This window comes from Patiria miniata, unplaced genomic scaffold, assembly GCF_015706575.1.
Source record: "Patiria miniata isolate m_02_andy unplaced genomic scaffold, ASM1570657v1 HiC_scaffold_12, whole genome shotgun sequence".
Taxonomy (NCBI): domain Eukaryota; kingdom Metazoa; phylum Echinodermata; class Asteroidea; order Valvatida; family Asterinidae; genus Patiria; species Patiria miniata.
Window position 1 is genome coordinate 1,122,076 of NW_024037050.1, and position 25,323 is coordinate 1,147,398.

The 25,323-nt window shown below is 40.4% G+C and overlaps 1 protein-coding gene across 1 annotated transcript in view; it reads left to right on the top strand.

Moving 5' to 3' along the window:
• The first annotated feature begins 1,631 nt into the window (after positions 1 to 1,631).
• LOC119744644 (genetic suppressor element 1-like) overlaps positions 1,632 to 25,323 on the top strand; it is a 90,498-nt gene continuing 66,806 nt past the window's right edge. Inside the window, exon 1 of the mRNA XM_038220696.1 lies at positions 1,632 to 2,147. Coding sequence (XP_038076624.1) covers positions 2,085 to 2,147 — 63 coding nt within the window. The 5' untranslated portion in view covers positions 1,632 to 2,084. The remainder of the gene's footprint in view (positions 2,148 to 25,323) is intronic.

The following is a 25,323-nucleotide window of genomic DNA, read 5'->3' on the forward strand; positions in this document are numbered from 1 at the left end:
CATGTATGTTAGTAGGGTGATTAGATAACTTTGCATCCTCTATGCAATTTATTAAAAAAAAAAAAAAGTGTCAACAACTTTCATTTCAATCGAAAAAATGAAATAAGCCATGCGGGTTTTATTTGATAACGTTCCCTCGGTTTCATGTAATTCCAAATTGTTGGCCAACTATCCTTTGTTAAATAAAAAAATAAAATCATTTGAAAACACGTGCATTCAACAATAGCTAGTATGGAACATGTAAATTTGTACATTTCAATGTATTAAAATGTAAAAAAAAAAGTACAAAGACATTTAAAAGTAATTGTTAGATTTTCCCAGTAATGACTCCCTTTTGTAATCTCTCAATAATTGCATCCTCTTGGTAACGAGCGGCCTTGAAACAGGTAAAACAATTACAGAACGCCAGTCATTGATCTACTTTTAAGCCTCAGCAACAATTTATTCTATATACCGGTATCATCCTTCCCAATTACATTTATTATGGTGCCATTAAAAATCTAGTTCGACCTAATTCATCGTGCACTTTGTATTGTGTTTCAGAAAACGGAATGGTGGCGATATATGACTCTTGCCTTTGTACGCGATGTCAAAGTATTTGCTTCTTTTCAGTGTTTTGTCGTGAAACAGCCAATTTCTACTTTTTTTCCCGTCCTGTTCATAAAATTCTTCATATTGAAGTGGTATACATACCGGGGTCTGTACCAGCAATACTTTTTAATTACCCATTATGACGAATAATTGTAACATATTTGTCTGGTCGACTTAAAAGTACATGTACCCTCATATTTGACTGTGCATATTGGACATTATGCATACGAGTACGAGTATAGTACTTTACGACTACGAGTATGAAGGTACTTCCTTGCAAGTATTATTACGAGTAGGAGTACGAGTACTTTCTCGTGAATAGGAGTAAGAATATGAAATAAATGTACTCCAGTTTGAGTACGAATATGAGTATTGCAACAAACAAATCTACCTTTGGCTAGAAGCAAAGAATGAGTCCCATTTATAATTTGGGTTGTTTGGTATTTTAATCGGTGAAAAAATTTGAAAGGGCAGATATTGTACCAGTCAATCCTTTTTGTTAGACTTTCCTTGGTATGAACTGATTGGGAGAAAGCATTTGAAGTTGGAAACTTTTTTCCACCTTCACATCAAAAGAATGCAGTGAAGTTGAAATATTCAATGCCTTCTTTCTTGGAAAATTATTCCCACCAAACCCTTAAAAAAAAAAATCGATTTTAGAATAGCTTGGTACTCAGTTTTGTTTTCGGTTTGCTGATGAACAATTTTAAAGTATTCATTTGAAATAAAAACGTGTTCATAGTATCTGAATGGAGTCATTTTAACATTGTTTACTTTCCGTATTTATTCACTTCATCATCCACTAGAATTTTTTTATTGCACTTAAATCGTGATAACTTTTTAACCGTCTGTTTTTGTTCTTTTGGTGTACTGCATGCAAGTTTGTATACAAAAAAATGTCATGTCAAGTACTATGCGAGTGCCTGCACAAAACTGAACCAAGTTGAATAAGCCAGTGGCAATTAAGTCTCCCCCTCCTGTTCCCTCCCACACCTGCTTGTTGCCACCCCTGTTCCCACCACGTGGAATCACCCGAGCAATCTGAGGCCCTAGTATTTCTGTGCGCTGGCCTTGCCCTTAAAGGTCAGCTGCATTTACATGAGGGGTCAGCCCCGTTCTTTGTGTGCACTGAATGTGGTATTTGAAGACACTAGTGGTGCGCTGTGGCGCATTGACTGTGGGATATTACTACAAGACCATGACATAGACATCAGGTCTGGCGGCTCCGGCTTGCCAAGTCTGGAAGTGTGTATGTAGTGAGTGAGTGCAAGGGGTATGTCTCGTCGCATGCATGCATTATATGACTGAAGTGTAAAGATAACCAGCACGTTTCTCACAACACTGGGACCGCCATGGGTTTATCCCCGGACACAATGAGGGGCTGATCACTCCCTTTCTTGTGGATTTTGGATGGGGCTAATTGTCGGGGAGACAGCGCCAGGACCGTCAGGCAGTTGTGGAGAGTCCGCCGGGGTCGGATGGAGTAGAGAGACATGGGGAATGCCCAGATACACTCAGTTATTCAGGAAAACTACAACCGTGACCTACAGCTGAAGGTAAACGAGAGCGTGATTGTGCACAGTAGTACGTACCACGGCTACTGTCCAGGGCATCTTGCATGCAGACGGCATGCCTCGGCATAGGGGGGTGTATTGTGCTGAGTGTGTGACTGTGAGGAGTACGTGCGTCAGATTTGGCCCAGTGTTTTCAAGTCATGTTGTTGTGTACATGAATGCGCGGGGGCCAAAGATAAGAGCATGCATGCTACGTGAATACAGTCTTACTTGGCCATGTGACCACACATGACCAAGTCCAAAGCAGAGCACATGTTTTTGCTGCGACTGTAAACTTGTTTGTGCACTATGGCTGTCTCGTTCACAGGGTCCGTATCTTTTTTTCCCGAGGCATGACCTGGTTTTGAGTGGAGTTTGTCCCATATTCAAATTGAATTAATTTGGATATTTATAATACAATTGCATGTTACTTTCAAGTTTGGTTACAAAGTACAAGTACCTAATCAAATAGAATTATTGTAGGGGGTCTCATAAAGAATATTGTATTATGTGTACATGTACATCTACATGCAGTTTGACAGTTTGGATTGTACTGTATCTTGTGATACTAAGTAAACATTAAACGCAAAGTATTTATGCTTGGTATAAAAACAAGGACAAACGTGGGGACTCTTTGTACACTGGAAAAGCTTGTCAAAAGATTGCTGCCTTTAATTTCCACCTGGTTACTATTTTTAGCTGCAAGATTCTAGAGAAATACTGGCACCCATGCCTTTTTTATGTGACACAGTTTTCCCTGTCTATTAACTTGATGGCTTTTATGTTCCTGCCTGGATTTACGTGGATTCAGAAGCAGCAGGACAAAAAGATTCCTCTAGGCAGTCTCATTTCCAGTTGCCAATGATGTTACACTGGCCACGAGTGCACTGTACTGAGCTTTGCATTGCTTGGGGTGCTCCAAACAGGGACTTATCAAAGGCGATAATCCCCACAATAGATTTGGAGTGGCCTAACAATTCTTAAGTTGTGCCTTCACCTGCAATAGACAGTGTCATGGTATTCACATCACCCATTTCTTGACGCCTGACTTCTAATGTTAGAAACATCTAGAGTAGCTAGGGGGATGTGCAAAAAAGTACATGTGAAAAAGGGAATTACGTACATTGTACATACGTACAAGTACAGCTGATACATGTACGCACATTTGTAATCAGCAAATGTACAGTCATTGCAATTTGCATTAGATCTTAAAATCTTGGATTAGATCTTGAGATCTAGTAATTAAAATAGTGCATTCGCAAACCCAATAGCAGGTACATGTACATATATATTGCCTTTTTCATAATGAGTGAAAAGTTGTGAAATGTGCGACATAGCATTTATTTTCATCAGAGAGACTGGCGGCACTTGAAGCGAAGCTGAGGATGTACCGGTATGGCATTCTTGGGTGTTTTAAAAAAAACCTTTATGAGGGTGTCAAACGTGATAGAAGTTTTGACTTTCACTCCAAGAAGTGAGCTTTCTTATAAAATGTGAAATGTTTCTGTTATGGCTTACGCCCTATGCATTTGACACGTTATGCCATGTCCTGTGCCTTGTACTGTACCTAGTGCTGCTTTTGGAAACCTTGAACTGTGACCATTCTAGACCATGGAAATTATAGTCTCCATAAGCAGTTAAAGAACAGGAATACACACGTACATCTGTCTACGTTGGTACATGCTGAAAATGGCGGGTGACTTTCCCCCTCTCCATGTAAGTCTTGAGACCTGTCCTAATCCTCCAAGCTAGTGAAGTTGTGTTAGTTGCAATGCATCAGAGGTCATCAGGACTACAACATAATCGCTGTTCTCTGACTCTGTATCTTTAGGGAGCCATTGAGGCAGTATTGGAACTAGCCATTGCATTTTCACTTATGAGGACTTGTAAGGCGGTGCCTAATATTAAATGAACAGCATATGCAAATATCCGATCATCCACCTAATAGTGAATAGTATTTTTGTTTTCGATTCAAATATTCGAGGAAAATAAAATGTGAGCGGTCTCTTCATGAGGAGATGATGCAAAGTGTCCCTGATGTTATTTGAATCATAAGTTGTAGGTTTTATTGTCTGTCGATTGCCACACTTTTGTAGAAAGCGACTTTACATGCATGATTTGAGAGACTCTGTGAAGAACATTGGCTCAAATTCCTTCTTAAGGATCTGTTAAATATCAACCATTCCACTACCTCAAAAAAAAAAATCACCTGTATGTTCTTTAGGGCACACCTTTTTATTGCTACAAATATGTATTTTTTGCATCTGAAGTAGGGTCGGTCAGTTGGCTAAAAATTAAAAATCTGAAGAAAAGACAAATATTGCAGTTGCACCCATCTGTAGATGGCTAAATTAAATGATGACAAGTGCTTATTGTCTCTTGTTTGGTTTATTGCAATGAGATGATCATGAGTTGATATCACTGATTAGTGAATAAAATAATACAGTCATGTTTGACAAGATGTACATGTGTAGTTGATATATCTGCCCCATTACTAACGTTAGTGGGAGCCATGACATACATGTACAGTAACAGTAAAGATAAAACTATAGATACGATGAGAAGCAACAACCTAGGATTGCATTGGTTGCTATTTACGCCGTGTTCCGAATAAAATCGGATTGTTTTCCAAAGCTTTTCAAATAGCACAGAGCCTGAATTTGGTATTTATTATTAATTTTTTTCATTTATGTATATTTTAGGGACCGTGTATTTCAAACAGAACATGTATTCAGTAGCTGATCTTTTCCTAAAAACAAATTGACAAACAAATCTCCCAAGCAAGTGCGGCACTTCGCAGGGCCATCAAAACTAAAACTATTATCCAAACCAAAATATTATTAACTAAAATAATATTTCTCATTTTGCCTTTGAGAAATATACTGCTAATTGTCAAAATGTCTGGCCCTTTACCTTTCTTGATTTAAAATACCCATTACCATTCTCGCACTGTCTGCGTCTGGCATGCTCATAGCGGTCTGTAATGCTTAAAGGGAAAATACAACATTTGCAAACATCGAAAAATAAAACTACCAAGTTGTTACGAAATACCTTACTAGGATGTTGGTAAATGACAGTCTAAAGCATCATGTAAAATTAGGGAACCTGGTATGAAGTAGGAAGTCATTTTCAGGAAAAATGGTACTTTTGTCTACATTTCCAATGGTGGTCGGCCGACCACCGTTGGAAAAACCTAACTAGTTTTCAAATACTGCTCCAAATTTACCATTTTTTTTTTCAGTCCAAATTTTGTTTGCTACTGGTTCCATGTTCATGAACGGGTGCAGGCCAGACTGCTTCCCTTACCTTACACTTTTCCGGCATTTTTTTTATCCATTTCATCTTAAGTGGAGTCAGGGAACCAGACTGCTTGAACATTTTTGTTTTTCATGTTTTTTTCAGCATTTTCGAACACAAAACTTCAAACATGTCAGTGTAACAATATTTGATCTTTTATACTAACCCCACAAATAGTTCATTTCTGAAAATTACAGCAAAAGCCAATGATGTACAACCCCTTTAATTAAATGGGGTGAAGGTACTAAAACAATTGCAATGGTAATCCCCATATGTTAGTAACGTCCTATCCATTGATCCCTGCAGGCGACAACGAAGCCATAATGGACAATGTATGCATAATTAAACAAGCATGAGCCCTTTTCAATTTTGTCCCCAGATTTTTATTGGCGTGGATGTTGCTGGTTTGTGTTTGAATTAAGTGAATGATTCTGTGTGTACATGTATGTAAAGTATGCCTCATTTGCTTTGCTCTGAAATTCAAGTGAAATGTTATTGGCCTTGAAGTCTGCTGAACCTAACATTGTCCAACTCCAACAGCTAAAGATCTTGTCCTCGCGTCCCAAATAACATACAGAAATGCCAGGCTCTATAATTTCCTGAAATCACTCACCCCATTTTTTTTTCTTCAAGTGACTCTGCTGAATCTAGCAATTTCTAACAGCTATTGAAGTGTATATAGCCTAGTGATACCATTCCAACAGCTAAAAAAAAATCTTTTCACAATCCAACAAGTTGTTCTGCTCACCTTAATGAATTCAGTACCTGGTTAGTGTTAAGCACATGAAATAAGAAGTTTCTTTTAGGAATTTTGTCCAGCAAAATCTTCAAATCTCATGCAGTTTTAATTTTTGTTTTGATGGAGCACAGCATGGGAATAAGTTGGCCCTACAATAGAGCATGCAAGCCACGCCAGTTCACTTTCACTTTTCATGTGAACATCTTGGTACACAACACTGACTAGTCTAGTCACATACTCCCTGTTACTGTTAGAATTTACCTTGGAATTGTTGTCTGCTGCGTGATCAATTAATTAATGGAAGTTGAGGTCAAGTTTTTTTTCTTCTTTCATTTGATTGTAGTCATCAATTCGTAATATTTTCAATACATTGTAAGGTAGGATGCTTTCTTTGATTTCATAGAACTCATTCATTGCCATTGACTGGATGAGCCTAGTCAGGACACAAAATATTTTTATTTATTTATTACTTCTGGTACTGAAACCAAGGATTCCCCAAATAGACTCTGTAAGCTTGAAAGCCTGAAGAAACCTGTAGAGAGAAGTGAATGAGAAGACATTACAGTTTTACAGGTGGGAGGGAAAGCCCAGAAGAATATTCTGGGGAAAACCCACGGAATCAGGCAGGGACTGAAAACCCAATCCACATATTGGCCCGGCCGGGATTCGAACCCGGATCACAGCGGTGGAAGGCAAGGAAAGTACCGCTACGCCAACCTGACTCCCCAAATCATAGGGCATTACACATGTTGTAGATCCTATACATGGTGCCTGGAAGCACTGTGTTCCAGTGAAATCTTGCAGGTTTGTGCACACTCTTATGTCCCTACCTGTAGTTCCCAGAATACACTCTCACGTCACGGATGCTCCGTGTAGGGTTAAGGTTAAGGGCTGCATCTTCTCGAGCACCATTAGTGAAAAGCATGTATGCAGTCAATTATGTTAACGGCATACTCGCTTTGGCCGATTTGACTGATTTCAGTCCCTGTTGGATACGGTGAATTTAGGTTTTATGAAATACGGACTCATTGGTGGTATTGCGCATGCTCATGCATAGATAATTAGGAGAGGGGCCGGTCACATGAGAGGGTTTAACCAATAAAAGGGAAAAAGAGTCCGATTTTCATACGAGTCCGATTTTCATATGACAACGGCACTAGCCTTTTTTTTTTTACCCTCAACTGAGAGCATCATTCACCACATGTTCATTTAAAAAGAAAATAATATGACCAAGCAAAATTGAAAAAGCATCTCGGAAGTCATGTTTTAAATAAGTTAGACGGCTTCATTCTGCCGTATCAGCTAGCCAAGAGCTGCAAGCGGAAAGCTGCAGACACGCTTTCAGCATTCATATTTGTTGTTTTAGTTTTCAGATATTATCTAGGTCGAAAAGTCAAGAAAACTTGTTTTATTATTGAGCAAATTCAAACTCTTTCAATTTGCAGTACATAATGTGTACACATACGATAAATTTATGCGCACGCATGCTTCTTATGTGCACAGGTACATGTATATTCGATTCTCAATGTGTGTTGTGCCCTTTAATATGGTAAAAATGGACAAAAGTTGCTTGACTAGTTTCAGAGATTTTCATAGATTTTATTCATGTCCATATACATGTACATATGTGCATGTAAAACTAAATGAGGCATGTTCTCCTATGTGTACCAGTAGTTCTTGCACAATGCAATTTTTTATGTGTTTGCCTGCCGGAGAGAAAAAAAAAATTGGCAATTTGATATTGTGGGTTGGAGGCGATGATTCTCCTCCCGTTCTCAGTCTCTCAGAGCGGTGTGGAATTCCTCTGCGGTTGACCCATGACCCCCAGGCTGGAGCGGGCCTGGCAGGAAGTAATTACAGTGGGTTGGCGGATTAAGGCCGTGATCCCAGGGGGCATTGCACTCTGCATTACACATTGTCTGCAAGGGGCTGGGCCCCTGACTACGACATTGCTGGTCTTTGGCTTGCTTGCTTCTTCTTGCGCATGAAGAATGAACCAAATACCCTGATTTACGTACATGCAGATAATGTGTGTACTGCATAGATGTGCATGCATACTGTACATGAGATTACATACATGTACGCATCCATACTACATTTAAAGCTGGGTCATTCTATAAATTTGGGGTCCAAGGTGTGACTTTTTTCCCTGTTACCTTGGTACATTGTACTTTGTAATTTGCCATTCAAGTATGAATGACTTCAAATTATTATTTTTTTTATTTGTTGGCTTGGTACAATTATAGTTCGCTATTCACTCTTGGAGGATTACTGCATTATTATAAGGAGTGCACCAGTATAGAATCATAGATGTCAGATGTAACGGGGACAGTGAAAAAAATGGACCCCAAATTTATTTGATCCACATGTATCCATATAGCCATGGAGGAATAAGAATGTGTATGTATGGTCTACACACATACATACTATAGCAGTACTGTATACACGTACATGTACATGTACATGTACATTGTACATGTATGTACACTGTGGCTACTGTTACATTATAATGAAATGATTGCGCTACAATTGTATACAAGTGTACACAATACTGTAGTACCGGTAGGTTAGTTGTGGGGTTTCAAACATTGATTTTCTTAAACTTACATACTGTAGGGTATTGGCAAAATGTGTATTCCCAAAATGTGTGCTTTATTTTGGCAATGGAAGATGTAGAGTTTTTGATACGTTAAGTATGTGGTACTAAAGGGGAGGGAATTTTAAGATGCTCAAACCTCTTCATGTACAATGTATCTCATCTTTTAGAAACACGAGAAGATCAATATTTGAAGCCAGCTGCACACCTTTCCGTTTTACTGGTTCAACAAATCATCGGGCCATCGGACGTACAGATCGGAAAGGTGTGCGCGAACAAATCGCACCGATCTGACAGCACACCGGGTGACCCGGATAAAAAAAACAACCATATGTATTTGATTTTTTCGCATCCGATTTCAGCAGAAAGGTGTGCAGGCAGCACTATGATTTCACCGGATGCAATATTACATGTATGTTAACCAATCAGATTCATGAAGAAAGTCACATGATTCTAAATTGGCGGCTGCCATTTTGTCACCATGCGACTGGTCATCATGTGACTGACCATCATGTGACCGATTATAGAATGGAATCAGGCATGTATGCAGGTAGCGTTGCGGTCTTTCGCAACAGTGAGAAAAAAAATTACCAGTTATCTGGTGATCTGGTGAATGAGTAATAGGCCTATTGGAAAGGTGTGCGGCAAGCTTTAGGAACCAGACACACATTCTCATTTGGATAACAGTGTCTGCAAATCTATTCTTGGGGAATTCACTACTAGGAATCGATTCCTGAAAGAAAGGTGGAATCACAATTCTGACTGCAACTTTGGAACCGATTCTATTCAATGCTGACCTGGAATACAGTTGAATTTATGCCTTCACTTAGAAAATAATTGCCCTATGACTTCAGCTAGACGCACACTTATCAGTTAAAGTCACCTTAAAACACCAACGTGTCATACATGTTTACCAGCCTACATGTATAATACAATGTATGCATAGCAAAAGTAGATGCAAATTCTTTAGGATTCATAAGGGTTCCCAAAGATTTTCCTAAAATTTAAGAATTGTTTGACTAAATTTCTGGAACAGAATTCAGTGAACATTAAAAAGTGTGCTTCGATGCCATCTCCAGCCCTTTTTCTTTTTCGACGGCACAGTATGGCACTGTTTGCTGTTGGCGTAATTAATGAAGCACCCGGTTATAAATGAGAATGTTTCCGACCGGCTTACCCGATTCGAGCTGTCAGATCGGGTAATAAATGCAGGCTTCTTGGCTCGCGCTATCTTGACCGCTCCTTCAAGTGCTGTGTGTATTTCATAGAGTTAATGAATAATTTGGGGACGATTAGTCTAACAGGGTTTTTGAAGTTATGGAGATAGACTCCATTGTCTTTCATTAGGAAAAAATTACAAGAAAATCTTGTCGGTTGGTTTTGTCCCCTTTCAAACAGGCTTAGTCATGACTTGTATCCATAGCTCATCTACATTATGAACGTTTTTTCATGCATGATTGAAATCATTAAAAAAAAATTGTTTGCAAGAGAACCCCAGGGAAATGTTATGCATTTAGATTCATGTGTACATTTGTCATACTATAATAGCGGGATCCACTTTTTCCCCGTTCCTGTTACAATGACATCAATGATTTGATAAAGTGCAATTATGTAAAACAAACAACGTACCAACCCAACAAATGGAAATAGTGTTAACGTCTTTTAAATGATATTTGAATTGCAAATTTCTGAGTTCAGAGACCTGTACATGAACATGTAACAGGGACAGGAAAATGTCAGACTTTGGACCTTAAATTTACAGAAACACCCATTATATGTATATTTTTACTAATAATAAATCATTTGAGATGTGGCAGAACTTTCAACAAAAAAATAAAAAACATTTTTCCAACATGCACCTCATCACTTTTCTACATTCTTCATCTTTAATTACAGTATGTACGACCCTGTTACACAAACTTTAGATCAATTTATTCTTATGGTAATTGGGTTAGTGTTCTTTTCGGATAATTTCTGTTTGAATAATTAACCCCCTTAGCAAAAAATCCCGTGGCTTTCTGCCAAGGGCAGTGATTTTAAAGTTACTAAAAACAGGTAAACAAAATTATATTCCCAATTAGGTCATTGTGGTTTTACATACATGTAATTGTGTATACATGTATGTACAGAACATGTGATCTGTTTTTGAGAAGAAAAAAAAAACACCAAAAAACCCCAAATGATTTCACCAATGGCAGCCAAAATATATTTAAAAATGACGAGAAATACAGATGTACACATGTGTGGAACAATAAGCAAGATTTTCACACACATGTACACTTATGTACATGTACATGTACATGTACATGTACATGTACATGTACATGTACATGTATGCTCATATGATATACGTGTATACACATTCTTGCATGTACACAACATGGGGTATTTTTCATCTGTGCAGTTTTGTATCCTTATTTTCAGTTTAATACTTGAAATTTCCCCTGCCTGGTGCATCAGACATAACGGTGCCGACTTCCTGCGGATCATTCTCAAATAATAGCCTAAGTGCCCCTATTGTTGTGGGCTTGCATTTATGTGAGCATGAGAGATGTGGTTACTCATTGCCGCCTATGCATAGATTGTGCGGTTCAGATTTTATGTACATGTTTTGTATTTTCAAGATGTATATTTAGGGGACACGATGATGTACATGTACAACTTCCACAAAAGACGCACTCCAGCTGACCTCCAGTTGAACTTAACCCCAGCTCTGGATATATTGGGTCTTAGATTGATTATGGAAACGACCTTTGCGGTTTGGGTAAAACCGTTGGGTATGTGTTGTGAGGTGCTGTCGTGTACGTGTTTCCCATCAACTGTGTATTCCCTAGGGAATCTGTGGATGTTTGTTACATGTGGAAGGAAAAACATAAAAAGGAAAACGGCATTGGTGCATGGAAATTGAGGAACCTCATTCAGACTAGTGGTTGTCTGTAAGGCTGCATCCGGATTACTTGGCTATTAGACGTTTGATTTAATTTTTCTACTAACTTCACTTCAATTATCTAGCCCTGAACGGCACAAAAAATATTGGAGTAATAGGCCTACTTGTGAAGGATGACAAGTCATCACAAGTCAATCAAGAGTAGGGCTGTCCCAAATGAACTGCATATTCAAATATTTGATCATCAACCCAATATTTGAATAGCTTTTTACGGGTGCGAATATTCGGTAAAAAAAGAAAAATACCCACTTACGTACATGCACGACTGTGATGTTATTTTAAAGGGAATGTACAACATTTGCTTTTGCTGCATTTTTCATAAATAAATGGATTCGGAGGATTAGTATTTTGTAGCAAATATTGTTAAACTGACTTGCTTCACGTTTTCGGTTCGGAGTTGCTGGAAAATCCAAGAAAATCAACCATGTTCTTATAGTCTGGTTCCCTGACCAACTTAAGATGAAACGGAACAATTTACATGTATAGACTCTGGGGAATTGTAAGGTCAGAGAATCAGTCTAGCAGGCTTGTACCTCTTCACAGGTGTGTAATCAATTGCAAAGAAAATGTGGAATAACTAAATTTGAAAAATTAGGAGCAGGGTTGGGTGAGACCACTGGAATGAACATTTGAAAACATCACCATTGGCGCCAGATGCTCACGCGAAGATGTAACTGGTTTGCGCATGCTCAAAATTAACTTAATCGTGCATACTCAGGAGAGTCAGGTTGGCGCAGTGTAACTTTCCTCGCCTTCCTTCGCTATGGCCCGGGTTCGAATCCTGCCCGGCCCACATTGTGGATTGGGTTTTCAGTCCCTGCCCGATTCCGTGGGTTCCCCCCAGAATATTCATCTGGGGCTTTCCTCCCATCTCTACAACTGTCATTTCTTATCATTGTCTCCTCTCTAAAGGTTTCTTCAGGCTTGCGAGCCACAGTGCCTAGGGCACTTTTAGAGGAATCCTTGGTTTCATTACCAGAACGAAATAACATGAATATTCTGTGCTGTATGCATGTGAACCATTACATTACGAGCATGCAATGCGTTCCTGCCGCTGGAGCTCTCGAAAGTGGTAAAAAAATGCCACCTTCTGTTCATGCACGGAGTCAATTTTTGTGTTTAATAATCTGGAGGTCACAGGTTTGGATCACGTTTCATGTGATTGTCTTTGCCTAACTGAAAACAGAGAACGTTTTCATCAGTTTTTTTACCCAGACAATCTTTAAAAAAAGAAAAGAAAAAAGGTCTACCAAATCTATACATAAACCTCAATGAAAGTACAGGTGATCCCGTGGCCTTGTAGACTGGTGCCCAGTCAAGTGGATCAGACCGTATCCTGTTCAGCTCCGCAAACTGCATGCCCTCATTTACAGAGTGCAGGCACCAGTCCACTCAGGGTTGCCATATCAATTTTCTTCGGCTGGTAATGGATCACCGATTGTCGGCTAAACTGCAGTGCCTGTGCAATTCAAGGTCCTGTTTCTTTGTTAATGGCTCGTTTGGGTCCTCATGGAACAAAACGTGCATTCTCTTTTTCAGCGGTAACAACAAGCGTGTTCTTGACATTCATTTGTGTGGCAGGTATAAGCCTACCGGTACGTGCATTAACAGGCTTGCCTGTAGACTTTCATACCATACATACGAGGTCACTGATGTCTGATGGAATTGGATTTTGAAGGTCACTGTATGGTAGATTTTCCAGAAAATAGGAAATTTGAGGATTTCGTAAGCCACATATATTCCTATGGACTTCGATGGTATGAAAAAAGGGGAGAGTTGGGGGGACCACTGGGAGAGACAATTGAGCGCATTGCTGATGGCGCCTGACACTCGGGTTTGTGCCGATTCAGAAGTTGCGCATATTTTGTCTCATACGCCTGCAAACCAGTACGCGCACGCATTGTGTCCCTCCCAGTGGGGTTGTCGAAAATGGTCACAAATACACTGTTCATGAAAAACGAGGTAACCACGCCTCCACCATGGCTCTTAAAGGCGTCATCTACAGGGTGTCCAAACAAAATTGGGCAAGCAGATATCCTTTAATTTCTCAAAAACTACTTACATGTAACGTAAGAATTTTATCTTGATGGAGCCTATAAATTATACTTATGTGTATATTCAGTGAAAATGCCATGGAAATCTGTTCATGCAAACCAGAGATCTCATAACAGATTATAAAAAAGGCTATGGGTTTTTCACCCATTCCATAATTGGGATTTACACAGTTAGTAATATCAGTGCATCAGATTGTCATGGGCCTTTTCATTCTGATGTACATTAAGTTAACTGTGTAAATCCCATCCCATTGGAATGGGTGAAAACCCCATAGCCTTGTTCTAGATCTCTGGTTTGCACGAACGGATTTCCATGGCATTTTTACTGAATATACACAAGAGTACATATTAATATGATCCATCAAGATGAAATACTCATGTTTTAGAGTAGTTTTGAGAAATTAAGGGATGCTTGCACAACTTTTTTGGGGACACCCTGTACTGTTCGTGCACAGTAGTCCATATCATGTAGATAAAATGGAAATCCACCTTGTGCATTTTGATTGTTCGAAAGTTGAATTAAGACTTCAAGTCGATTTATGCTGTATTATGTTTGCTAAAGTAGGAACATTGCTTAACCCTCCTATGCAAACACAAATTCTGTGCAAAGTTGTCCTCTCAGTCAAAATCAAAATCAAACAAAAACTGTTTTCAACAGTTGAGAGCTCCTAGTCAACATAAAGCAGGATTGACTGGCTGTGACTGTTTATGTAACTTGACACAGCTATGCTTTGTGATTGATAAGCCAGCTGTACATACATGTACCATCGCCTGTTTTTGTCTGTTGACTGAATTTTGATTAGTCACAGTGCTTGCTTGAGATATGCTCTGACTGTTGGTGACTAGCCTGTGTAAAAGGCATGGCAGGGGAAGAGGATTGATTTTTTGACTGTCTGTGACTGTCCAGACACCCGAAGGGTTAAAATTGTTTGCCGGCTGGTATGGGTCCTTTGCATCGATTCGTCGGCTTGGAACAAACGCTGCACTCTCACCTCACCTGCTAGAGTTAAAATCAATGTACACTGTAAGCAGAAACACTGTGTCCCATCGACCACTGGTAGGCAAGGCGAACTGTTGACACTTACACCATCGATGTGTACACACAAGGGTCTGCTGTATGCGTTTGTTTATGGTGCGAATTGAGGACACACGCCTGCAACATCGTCGATGAATCGAGGACATAAACCAAATCGAGGACTCCTCAGTTGGAAAACGTGTACAAAACCAATGAGTATAAACAAAGAAAGGGAAGAGGAACAACAGAAAATTCTCGATTTACACCATGAACAAACGTGTGTGTACATATGTAGATGTTGGATTTTCTACCCAGGTAGAACCTCTCAACCCTGGTCCGGACCAGAACCTTGGATTTTACCCGTGTAAGAGTGCGGGATTCATGTAGAAGCCGTGGTGAATTCTTGCTGGTGTGAAGTGGTTCCAAAAATCTCTGTCATTTTGGTTACCATTAGTACGAAAGACCAAATCTCTTGCCTAGAGCTATTGTCCAGATTATAGACTTCTATTGACAACTTTGTGTGGAAATGCTCATGATAGACGTAGTCGTACCGGTATCTCTGGAGACCCATTTTGGATGCAGCCATACCTACACAAACAGCAAATTGTTAGAGAGGTTTCGCACGGCTATAGCTAGCTCAGCTCATACCGTAGGTTGGTGGGTCCTGTGATCAGTTATGTATGTCCCAGTAGGCAGCACAGATAGATCCCACGCTATGCGTCAGTGTGAGACGCATAGTAAACTGTCAATTTTCACCCTCTTTTGTGATAAGTTATTTTATAATCATGAAGGAGAATGAATGGCTGAACAAACAGATGAATCCGGGCACTCGATCACTGTGCACACTCACGAGGCCCCCTTCAATGGAGAAACCATTGTGTGCTCTAATTTTACTGCCCCGTGATGGATTGTCTGAACAACAGCCAGCACAATGCTTTCGCGCAATGGGTGCCTCTGTGAGAAGTGATATCGTGTCTGGATTTGTAGATACATGTATGTGCCACATGTCCATGTTTCAAAGCAGGATTAGCCGCAGATACAAGGCTTTCATCAAAGACTGCCATTTTGGAATACTGTTTTTATTGCTACCGTAACAGTTCCGATTATAACTAAGGCAAGCGCGTACAAAATACAATGGAACGGTCAATAATGGTTACGGAAAGATAAACGTATGCGTACACATATCTGGTTCAATACAAAACCGCTCTAGTGACGTGATGCTGATGTACAACTTCACTCTAATTCTAGTACATTTGGGAAGTCTGTGCGAAGAGGAAATCATGCATGTAGTAAATTCAGGTTGGCAAAAGTTGTTGCGGGAATGTAAACTGAATTGAGTGTGCATGTATGTTATACGTGTACATAACAAGGGATAGAAGTGATAAACCTCAAATAAGATGGCAAGAGAAATGTATGCTGTCTATTGTTTTGATGACATACATCACAGTACTATATGAATAGTGAATCCAAATTATCACAAACTCATGCATTGCTGATCACATGTTCTCTCTTTTTAAAAAATCCAAAACAAACTTGGTCTCTTGTTTTTTTGTATTTATGTTTTTTTAGAACACCTTATGAGTTACTGTGATATGTTTGTGGGTGTCCCAGTGTTAGGTGGACTGATCAGGATTGTGTTGACATTCCATTTTGTTTTTGTTGTGCCAAACGCGGACGTTTCTAGCCCCTTTGTGATTCCAATGCACACATGACCGCGGTACCAATTTATTCATTGAAATGCTAGAATAAACTTGGCATTATTTTGCCGGTTGAGAGTGTGCAGAACGGCGCGTGTAATTAGGGTAAGCACACAGCTATTTCCAAACAAAAATCATGCCCGTAAGCTTTGCAACAGCCAAGCTCTCAGTCCGCGTCGCCGTATTGTCAGGACGTTTTTCGTTGTTGTTGAACACCCTTCAGTTTGCCCGTCGCTTCATTCTCATGTTAATAATTTTGATAGAATTCAAGGTCTTGGCTTTAGTCATTTCGAAAAGAAATCGTGAAGGGCAACGGTGCATTTGCTGATATCTTTGTCTTGTCAGTTTTTGTGCGGGTTCAGTCATGCCCACAATGCTCTGAGATGCCGTCATTTTTCCTGTGACCAGTGTTAATCTAGCGGCTGTCTCATCATCACGTCAGGCGTATGATTTTTGTTCTCATCACCCCCCCCCTTCTCTCTATTGCACCCTAGCGCATCACCACTCCCGCTTGTCTCGGCATATACGCTGGCGATAGATAGGCTGTAGAAGCGAGCCATCATTGTCACCGCACGCTGTGTACACGGGATGTTCGACTCCCCTAGGATTCTTCCGGTTGACCTCTCTGTGACCCCCAACTGGCAACCCCTCGCTTGACTAGTGCTCAAGAAAGCATGATGCCAATTGCGAGTCGTGGGGCCTGGGCTCTGCGTTGTAATTGCCATTGTGAGGAGTTCACCATGCATGAAGTGTGAAAAATGCACAAATGCTTCCCTGTGCTCCGACGGAACAAAGAAAGGCCCCTGATTTATGTAGTATGTGCAGAGATCAAGCTCTTTTTATCCCTCATGTTTTAATGTTCCGTACACATATATGCTTTACAATGCATAATTGCATACACGTATGCATGGTATACATTATGTATTCATGATTCGCATGTCTTTTGTCACATCTTTGGCAAGATTTTTTTTTGGGGGGGGGAGTTAGAACAAAAACAACTGTCTTGCTTTTTTTTTTGCCCTACTGAAAAAAATCTTACTTCTGGTGGATTTTTAAAAAACAAAACTTGTTTACCCAAATGAAATCATATGAAATGACACCATGTCCCCTTGAATGATGCTGATAGTTCTGTCTTCAAACCACAGTTGCTGCCTCCTAACATAACTGTGGAGATTCAGCCAAACCCACATTTATGCTCATTTTTTTTTGGTTTTAAAGAGTGGGTGAGTGATCGTCCTAGACAGCTGGAGTAGGCAACGAGACACGTCCAAACGTTCTAGCCCGAGGCTCTTCCTAGCATTGCCTGACTCATGAGCTCAGTTAGTGTTTTAGGAGCCGGCTCCGATTGCCTGCGCATTTTTCTACTAGCTTCTACTGCTACCGGTACAACCACTAGTACTTTTCCCTCCAGTTGCTTCACAATCAACGATGGGGCTAGCCTTGTTTTTTCAGTCCCGCAGGCAATGTATCTGGGTACAACGGGGGCTCGGTAACTAGGTAACCAGCCAGTGGAACGTAGTAGTAGCCACAGGGCACCAACAAGCATTTTTTTCTTCTTTATTTTTTGGCAGTTTGGCTCCTGCCATAGACTGTATAGCCAGGTCACCATCAGATTTAATCGGCCGTTGAGCATTTTTTTCTTCACAAGCTTAACCTGAACGGCAAAAGCCAGCGCGGGTGTTTGTGTTTTTCTAAGGATAAACTGCGAGGGTACAGTAGATCCCCCTTGCGATTTTCTCAGCCAGCTGAGGAATGGGTCCTGTGTACAGTACATCATGTGTTTCACACCAGAGACAGAAAGAGGGTAGTAACAGTCTACGGCTATAAATAGTCTTTGGACCTATGGCCTTCTGAAGCCACTTGACCTTGGGGTCAAGGGGTCATCTTATGCTACCAAATCAGGTCAGGTGCGAGGTCAGGCCGAGTGGATGGGGTTTCTTGTGCTGTATCTGCAGCTGGCTTGTTTTTGTTATGATTTATGAAATCGATGCTTGTTGGCAGATTTTTGTCTCAGATGTCAACAATGCAGCCACACACTGTGTTAACTTGGCTTCATTCTTGGGTACCCATTTTTAGACCCTAGCTTGCCTTGGTTGAGCTAGACCCGAAGTAGTGGTGTGCATTTCTGGGTATAGGACTGGAACCGGGTACCCGATTGAAAAAAAACCATAACGGGTGTACCGGCACCCGTTCAAGAAATGTGACCCCAACATTCAAATCTTGGAAGTTTCTTTTCACAATGTTCAGATTGTTCATAAAGATCCGTGCGATAATACTACCACATCGGTGTGTCAATGCAGCAATTCCTGTGTGTATTGTGAGCTTTACAGCTTTTTGGTGAAAACTGCAACATTCGCAAGCATCACAAATGTGACGTCTGTTTTGTTTTTCATGTAGCGTGGTTTTTACTTTGAAAAAATTCCCACAAATGACAGACATCCAAAACCTTTCTTTTTCATTGTCTGAGAAGTTACTAAAGTAATTTGTAAAGTACGGATACCCGATCCGTAAAATCTGGAACCGGTTCGTGACATCAGCGGTTGGGTACTTTGGGACCCTGTTCCAGCCCTACCAGAAAGCTTCAGTTTAGGACATTGTTTATACTCAGAGAATCAGGCAGTCAGTCAGTCAGTGGCGACTTGGTCAGAGAACAGTACGTGTATGCTATCCCTTCAAGTCCAGCAACGTCCCCCCCCCCCCTGCAAAAAAAAGAAAGAAAAATAAAATAAAAGGCAAGATTACCTAAACATGTTCATGATGGTGGTTGAAACGAGGCACAAGTTACATACATGTTACCCACCCCTCAACTTCCAAGTTTTTTTTATTTTGAGTAAAATCATCGGATTTTGGAAAATTGTACATTTATGCCCATTACTTGGACTAAACTAAAGGCTGAAAAAACTATCAAGGGAAAAAAAATTAAAAAGTTGCGTTCCACGTGCTGTGTTTTTAGTTCCGCCCCGAAAAGTCCTTTTTAAATTGCTATTTTTCTAGCAATACAAAAGTTATTCACTTTCGAATGAGACGTTGACCGGAAAAAAATTGGCCCACTTTTTGTTATTGAATTATTACTTTACACATTTCGATTTACTTGGGGCCTGACAATAATTCCATTGTAACATTGCATTGTCCCAATCCACAATCAGTACAGTTGTATTGATAACGTACAGACCGGTAACCAGTCTGTTCACAATGCAGATCTGTTTGTACCCAAAATATAAACCTTTTTTGAGAGCGTTGCAGTTGCCACCCCCCCCCCCCCCAAAAAAGAAGATTTTTTTGTTGTTGGAACAAAACAAACATGGACAATTTATTGGGAGAGAAGAAATTTGTTTTGTTTTTTATAGAGCATGGGAAAAGCAACTTGATTAATCCCCCCACGCCAAAAAAAATATATATAAGGGAGGCCTTGCAACATCATACTTGCACGTTTTAAGGCCAGGAGCTCTGTTGTGAGATCCCTAATCACTTTCATCTAATATTCCCCAAGCTTCTCCCCATCTAACCTTGCAGTCAGATGCATCTAATTTCCTTCGTTGCCCTCAGCAATTTTCTTTTTTCCACTCCTTACGTCAATCAAATCAGATTAGCCGTTCTCTTTTTTTTCTGCTTGATAAAAAATAAAAATTACAAAACAAAGTGACATACAACAGGTCTGCCCTACATACCGGTATTTTCTAAATTTAGGATCTGTTTCTTTTTATTTCTTGTCATAATTGCGACTGTCTGTACCTTTAGTTGTTTTGAGGAAGGCTTAATTTCAAGTTGAGAATAATACCATGGAATGTTTTTGGCCTAATGCAGTTCTGATTTTCTTTGTTGCGTCTGTACATTCAGAACATTTTGCTAAATTGGAAAATTGATCAGGAAATGTGTAGTTTTAAATTTGACCTTTGTGGAAGTTAAAGGGCTAAGTGTAGGGCTGTGCCGAATATTTAGATAATCGAATATTGGATCAGCCACCAAAGATCCGTATAGCATTTCTCTGAGTTGAATATTCGAAACGTGTTCTTTTAATCCCATAAGTTGGGTTGTTTTGAATGTTTTGACGGTCACTCTCAAGCATGATTTGAGAGTTTCTGTGAAGAATATTAGCTCTGATTTGGATCTGCAAATTCTGTGAATTATTAGCTAGTCGGCTACATCGAAAAATAATCCATACTTATCACAAACAACATCCTTAACATTTTGTTAAGAGAGTAAAGTCTGTCACGAGCCAATGTGGCCCATCAGGCCGCCATTTATCTCTGGTTTCAGTACCATGAAACGACTGAGAATATTTCTACTCCCCCTGGATGGGATGCTAGTCCATCGCAGGTTACTCCCCAGCTAATGCTGGTACCCCTTTATACTCCTGGGTGGACAGAGGCAAGTGGGGGTGAAGTGGCTTGCCCAAGGACACAACATATGACCAGCAGCTGGATTCGAACCCCTGACCCTCTGATTGTGAGTCAAGAACCCTAACCACTGGGCCACACTCCCAGAACAGGCACTGAGGCACATGCAAAGTTCGATAGATGGTCCATTTGATTCCTGATTGGTGATGCAGTTTAGTCTGGCACTCATAAAAAAATTGAGTATTCAATTGAATCCAAGTTCAGAGAATCAAATACATATGTACTTAATTGTTCGAAAATGCACAGCACTAGCCATATATTACCCTAACCTTCCAAAAGCCTCTTTACAAAATGGAGGATTATGCAGGATTGAGGATATATAGCAAAAGTGTGTGGCTGATTTTGGAGGATGCACTTTGTCAAGGTCTTAGGCCGGACATTGTGTTGTTTATGCTCAGCCGTACATAAATTTAGGCCTACATTATACGTGAAATCCTCCGCACTGCTCCAGGATGTCACTGGCTCTGCCTCAACATATTGACAGTGATTGCTGGAGGATTTTGTAGGATTGAGGCAGTGGTCACCCCTCCAAGGACCACATTCAAGAAATAGTGGATGATTTTGGAGGATTGAGGCTACATGCAACTTTTACATGGAGGCAGTTGGAAGATTTTGCAGGATTGAGGTTGCATCCCAGCAAAAATGCCTAGGGAGTTTAGGGTTAAGAGCTTTTGGGGACAAGCATGGGTAGCCTGAAAAATGTACAGCATGAGGACATTCTGAAATGTTTGCGCATCTGAGCTCTGATTTCTCACCGTCAAGTTTGCTTCATTTGAATAATCCCCACGATCACAAACTCGCTCCCTATTTTACTTGAACTCGCCTGGTCAAGAATAAGTACAGCTCGACATTGTCTTGTACTTTCAGCTTCAATCTCCGAAACAAACATTTCTGCTCCACTGTTTCCCATCGCCTGTTTCATCTGGTTGTTTACCTGTGCATTTTGTGTGCCAGATTTACGCGAAAAGTTCAACCTTGGAATGGAATTTATTAAAGCGCCTTTTGGTCGGTGGCTCGGTAAAGGCACAGGTACCCACGCGTGATTGCAGTTTGACCATACGCGGTTGCGTCAGGGCATACTCAATTTTACCGGTGATTTGTCCACGGGAAGAGTTCACTTGGCTAATCATTATCTGACCTGTTGGCACTTGGTTGTATTTTTTTTTTTTTTTTTAACGTGTAATCGAGGAGAAAAAAGTACGGAACTCTACGCTTTGGTGGACATTTGAAGAGGAATTGATCACCATTTGTTTGGGAAATAATCTGTGAAGTTTTGCGTTTGTGTTTTTTGCACATTCGTACCAAAAGAGGAAAAGTTTGGGGGTTGGAGCGGTGGTAGGGATTGGTTTCTGTTAGTGTTTACATGAATATCAAATTGGAAATTGATGAATTTCTTTCGAACTTACATGAGGATTTTGTAAGTTTTTTTCTGGTTTCAGGAATTTAATAAATATCCCGTCCGAAATCTGGAATTTGTGAGATTTCAGCATAAAAGGCTCTGTCTCTGTGAAATGTTACCATAAAAAATATATACATGTGTAAAGGTCTGTGTATGCATTTAACATGCAGATACAAGAATCATACATTTATTTTCTAAACAAAAGCAATACATCGTCATTTAAAGTTGTATGGGATCATTTGCAAGCTGTATTGTTGTGCAATGTGTATGGCAGTAAGCCAGTGAGCAGCCCTTTCACACATAGCAAATTTGGGGTTCACAATTTGAACAGAAAACTCTTAACTGAACAGTGTCTTCCTGAAATGACATCACAGCCGCAGCACCCTCAGTTGTCCAGAAAAGCATGCATGGAACATTATTAAATGCTTGAAACAGTGCACTTTTCAGTAAAAATTAACCAAAAAGGGAGTTTCGTACATTTAAGAGGATTACAAAAGTTGCACAAAATGTGTTCCTAAGAATAATTCATCGCATGGACCTTTTAAGGTTGATCACAATAGCACTGTAGTTGCAGTTATCATATTTGTTCTAAAGGATTTCGACATTAGAAATCCAGAGTAATTGAACCGTCCGGCTGCCCTGACCTCCTTCACAAGACAAGTCAATAGGATTGTATAACCGTTCTGCGCGCTAACATTTTTGTTATCATTATATGCTGACCATCTGTTCCCACAGGTGTGCTTCAGACAAAGGCATCAAAAGGCATAATTTCCCGATAATAGAGGGAAACTCACTGAACCTGACATTTTACTCGTTTCAGAGTCTCCCCTTTCAAGTGTTGAACATGCGAGAGTGCAACCCGACGCGGCGGAGTTGGCATATTTGCGTGCCAATTTTTACAAGGCCAAAAGAATACGTTTTACATCGACATTGACAGTTGCACAGATCGCCGGAAGATTAAGTGGTGTTGTGTAGGCTATATTACTGAAGTGATGTGCTCAGGTAGCCTTGAAAATAGATGCGGAAAAAAAAAACTGAAAAAGGTCGCAGCGTCGTTAGAATGCAGAAAGATTGCTGAATTGCTGTTTAATTGACCTATCGCGGTAGAATTGCGTTAGAATCGCGTCAACGCAGCTTGTAAAATATTGTCCAATTACATGATATACAAATGGACGCGGAACGCGCAAAATCTGAGACAACAAAACTTAACAAAAACTCCACAGGGTTGTCTTAGGGGCGTGGCTTACTCGCAAAGGGTGATGGGTCAATTTCCACATGAGTTGGTTAGTGGTTTCGCTTGTTTCGTCCAAGAAAATTTCCTAAGGATGGAATTACATGTACACCTGTATATTCCTAATGTTTACATTCATGCATCACACATTTTTTTTAAACACAAGACCATGCATAGAACTGTGAAAGAAAGAAAAGAGAATGAGCTATCCGCTTGTTCACAGGTACCCCCTCACCGGCAAAGAAAGTACAGTTGGGGGTAACCGACTGAAGCCATCTTGCCTGACTGCAATTTTGCCGCGACACGTGGCCGTACCACTGTGTGTACATAGTACAAAATCCCTTGGTGTACGTGCGTCACACACAAGGAACGGTGCGCGTCAACCAGCTAAATGTCCCGCCCATGGGACGTCGTTGCTAGGTAGAAGGGCGCCCTCTTTCCTTGGCGCACGGAGCCCATAGTAGGATTTTGTATTGTTTTGTGGAACCAACTCAATTGAGTGTACAGTGTGATAAACAGCTCTTTTTTAGGAATCCAATTTACTCTCTGTTCTAAATTAATGAAGTTTCTCCGATAACAAATGAGTTTTTGACCAGGTGGTTTAGAGAAACACCTGTCTGCTGTGCAAATTCAATTTATTGCCGTGTCTATTCAAATTTATTTTTGGATCCAGTGTGGCAGGCTTTGGAAGCTGAAATCTTGGCTATTTTGGGATCACGCTTTGTGTGCTTGATACCAAGGCCCAATTTCATAGAGCCATGCGTGTAAGCACAAATTTGTGTGTTGAATGGGTAGGTCTACCAGTAGCAGGTTATTCATTGCAAAGTAGAAACCGTTCAGCAATTTATTTTTGCTAAAAGTGATAAGTGAGCAAAAAAATGACTCATTTGCCTAAATAGCAAGGCAGGCCGCAGGCGCGAGATTTGTCAGGATTTTTCCTGATTTGTGGATTTAAATGAAATACCTTTGAAATGTGGAGTTTGTTTCGTTTGCCGTAGAACAAACGAAATGGGTATTGTAAGGTCAAAGGAGTGCCTGTAGGCAAGTACATGTACAAACATACCCTAGACCCTACATTGCTCTAGGACCCCCTCAACCCCTCCGACGATTATTTGTGGATTTTCATTTTCCCCCAATCTCGCCCCTGGTTTGAGCAAAAGCACTGTTACTGCGTCTTTAATGGTAAACCAATGTTCGAAATAAGGTTTGCAGTAAAGTAGGCCACCGCCATATCATGTGCTTCGCAGAGCCACTGGCGAGGAAATATCATTGTGCATGGGTTTCTTGGCCAGCGTCTGCTAGCCCTCATGTGCATGCGTTTACAATGTACATTGCACGGAATCTACAGTTACCGCTCCGCGAGCCAGAAAAAATTATGTGCGATGCGCAAAAGAAACTGGGTCAAATTTGGCCATTACTCCATATCTTGTCGCATCGACTAAGGGCATCGAATTCCCAGGAGGTATTACTTTGCGTTGATTGCATTCAAGTGTAGCCGCTCGCCGCCGGTTTTATGAGGCTCCACAAATTTTTCAATTTTTTTTTTTTTTTTGGGGGGGGGGACCTTAGAGTAAGATGGCTGTGCTATAGTTTGAGTCCCCCCCCCCATTCCCTGAGTAATACTGAAATATGTGGCGTTAATAGGAATCAATTTGTAGTAATACCAAGGTTGTGTTGACTGGGTACTTTAAATTTGCAGGAATTTGAATGTTTCTTGGCAGCTGACAATGAAAGGGAAGGAATGTATACATTGTTGCTGAAGGACTTGAACTCCAGAACCAAGGATATGTTTAGGAGCTGTGATCTG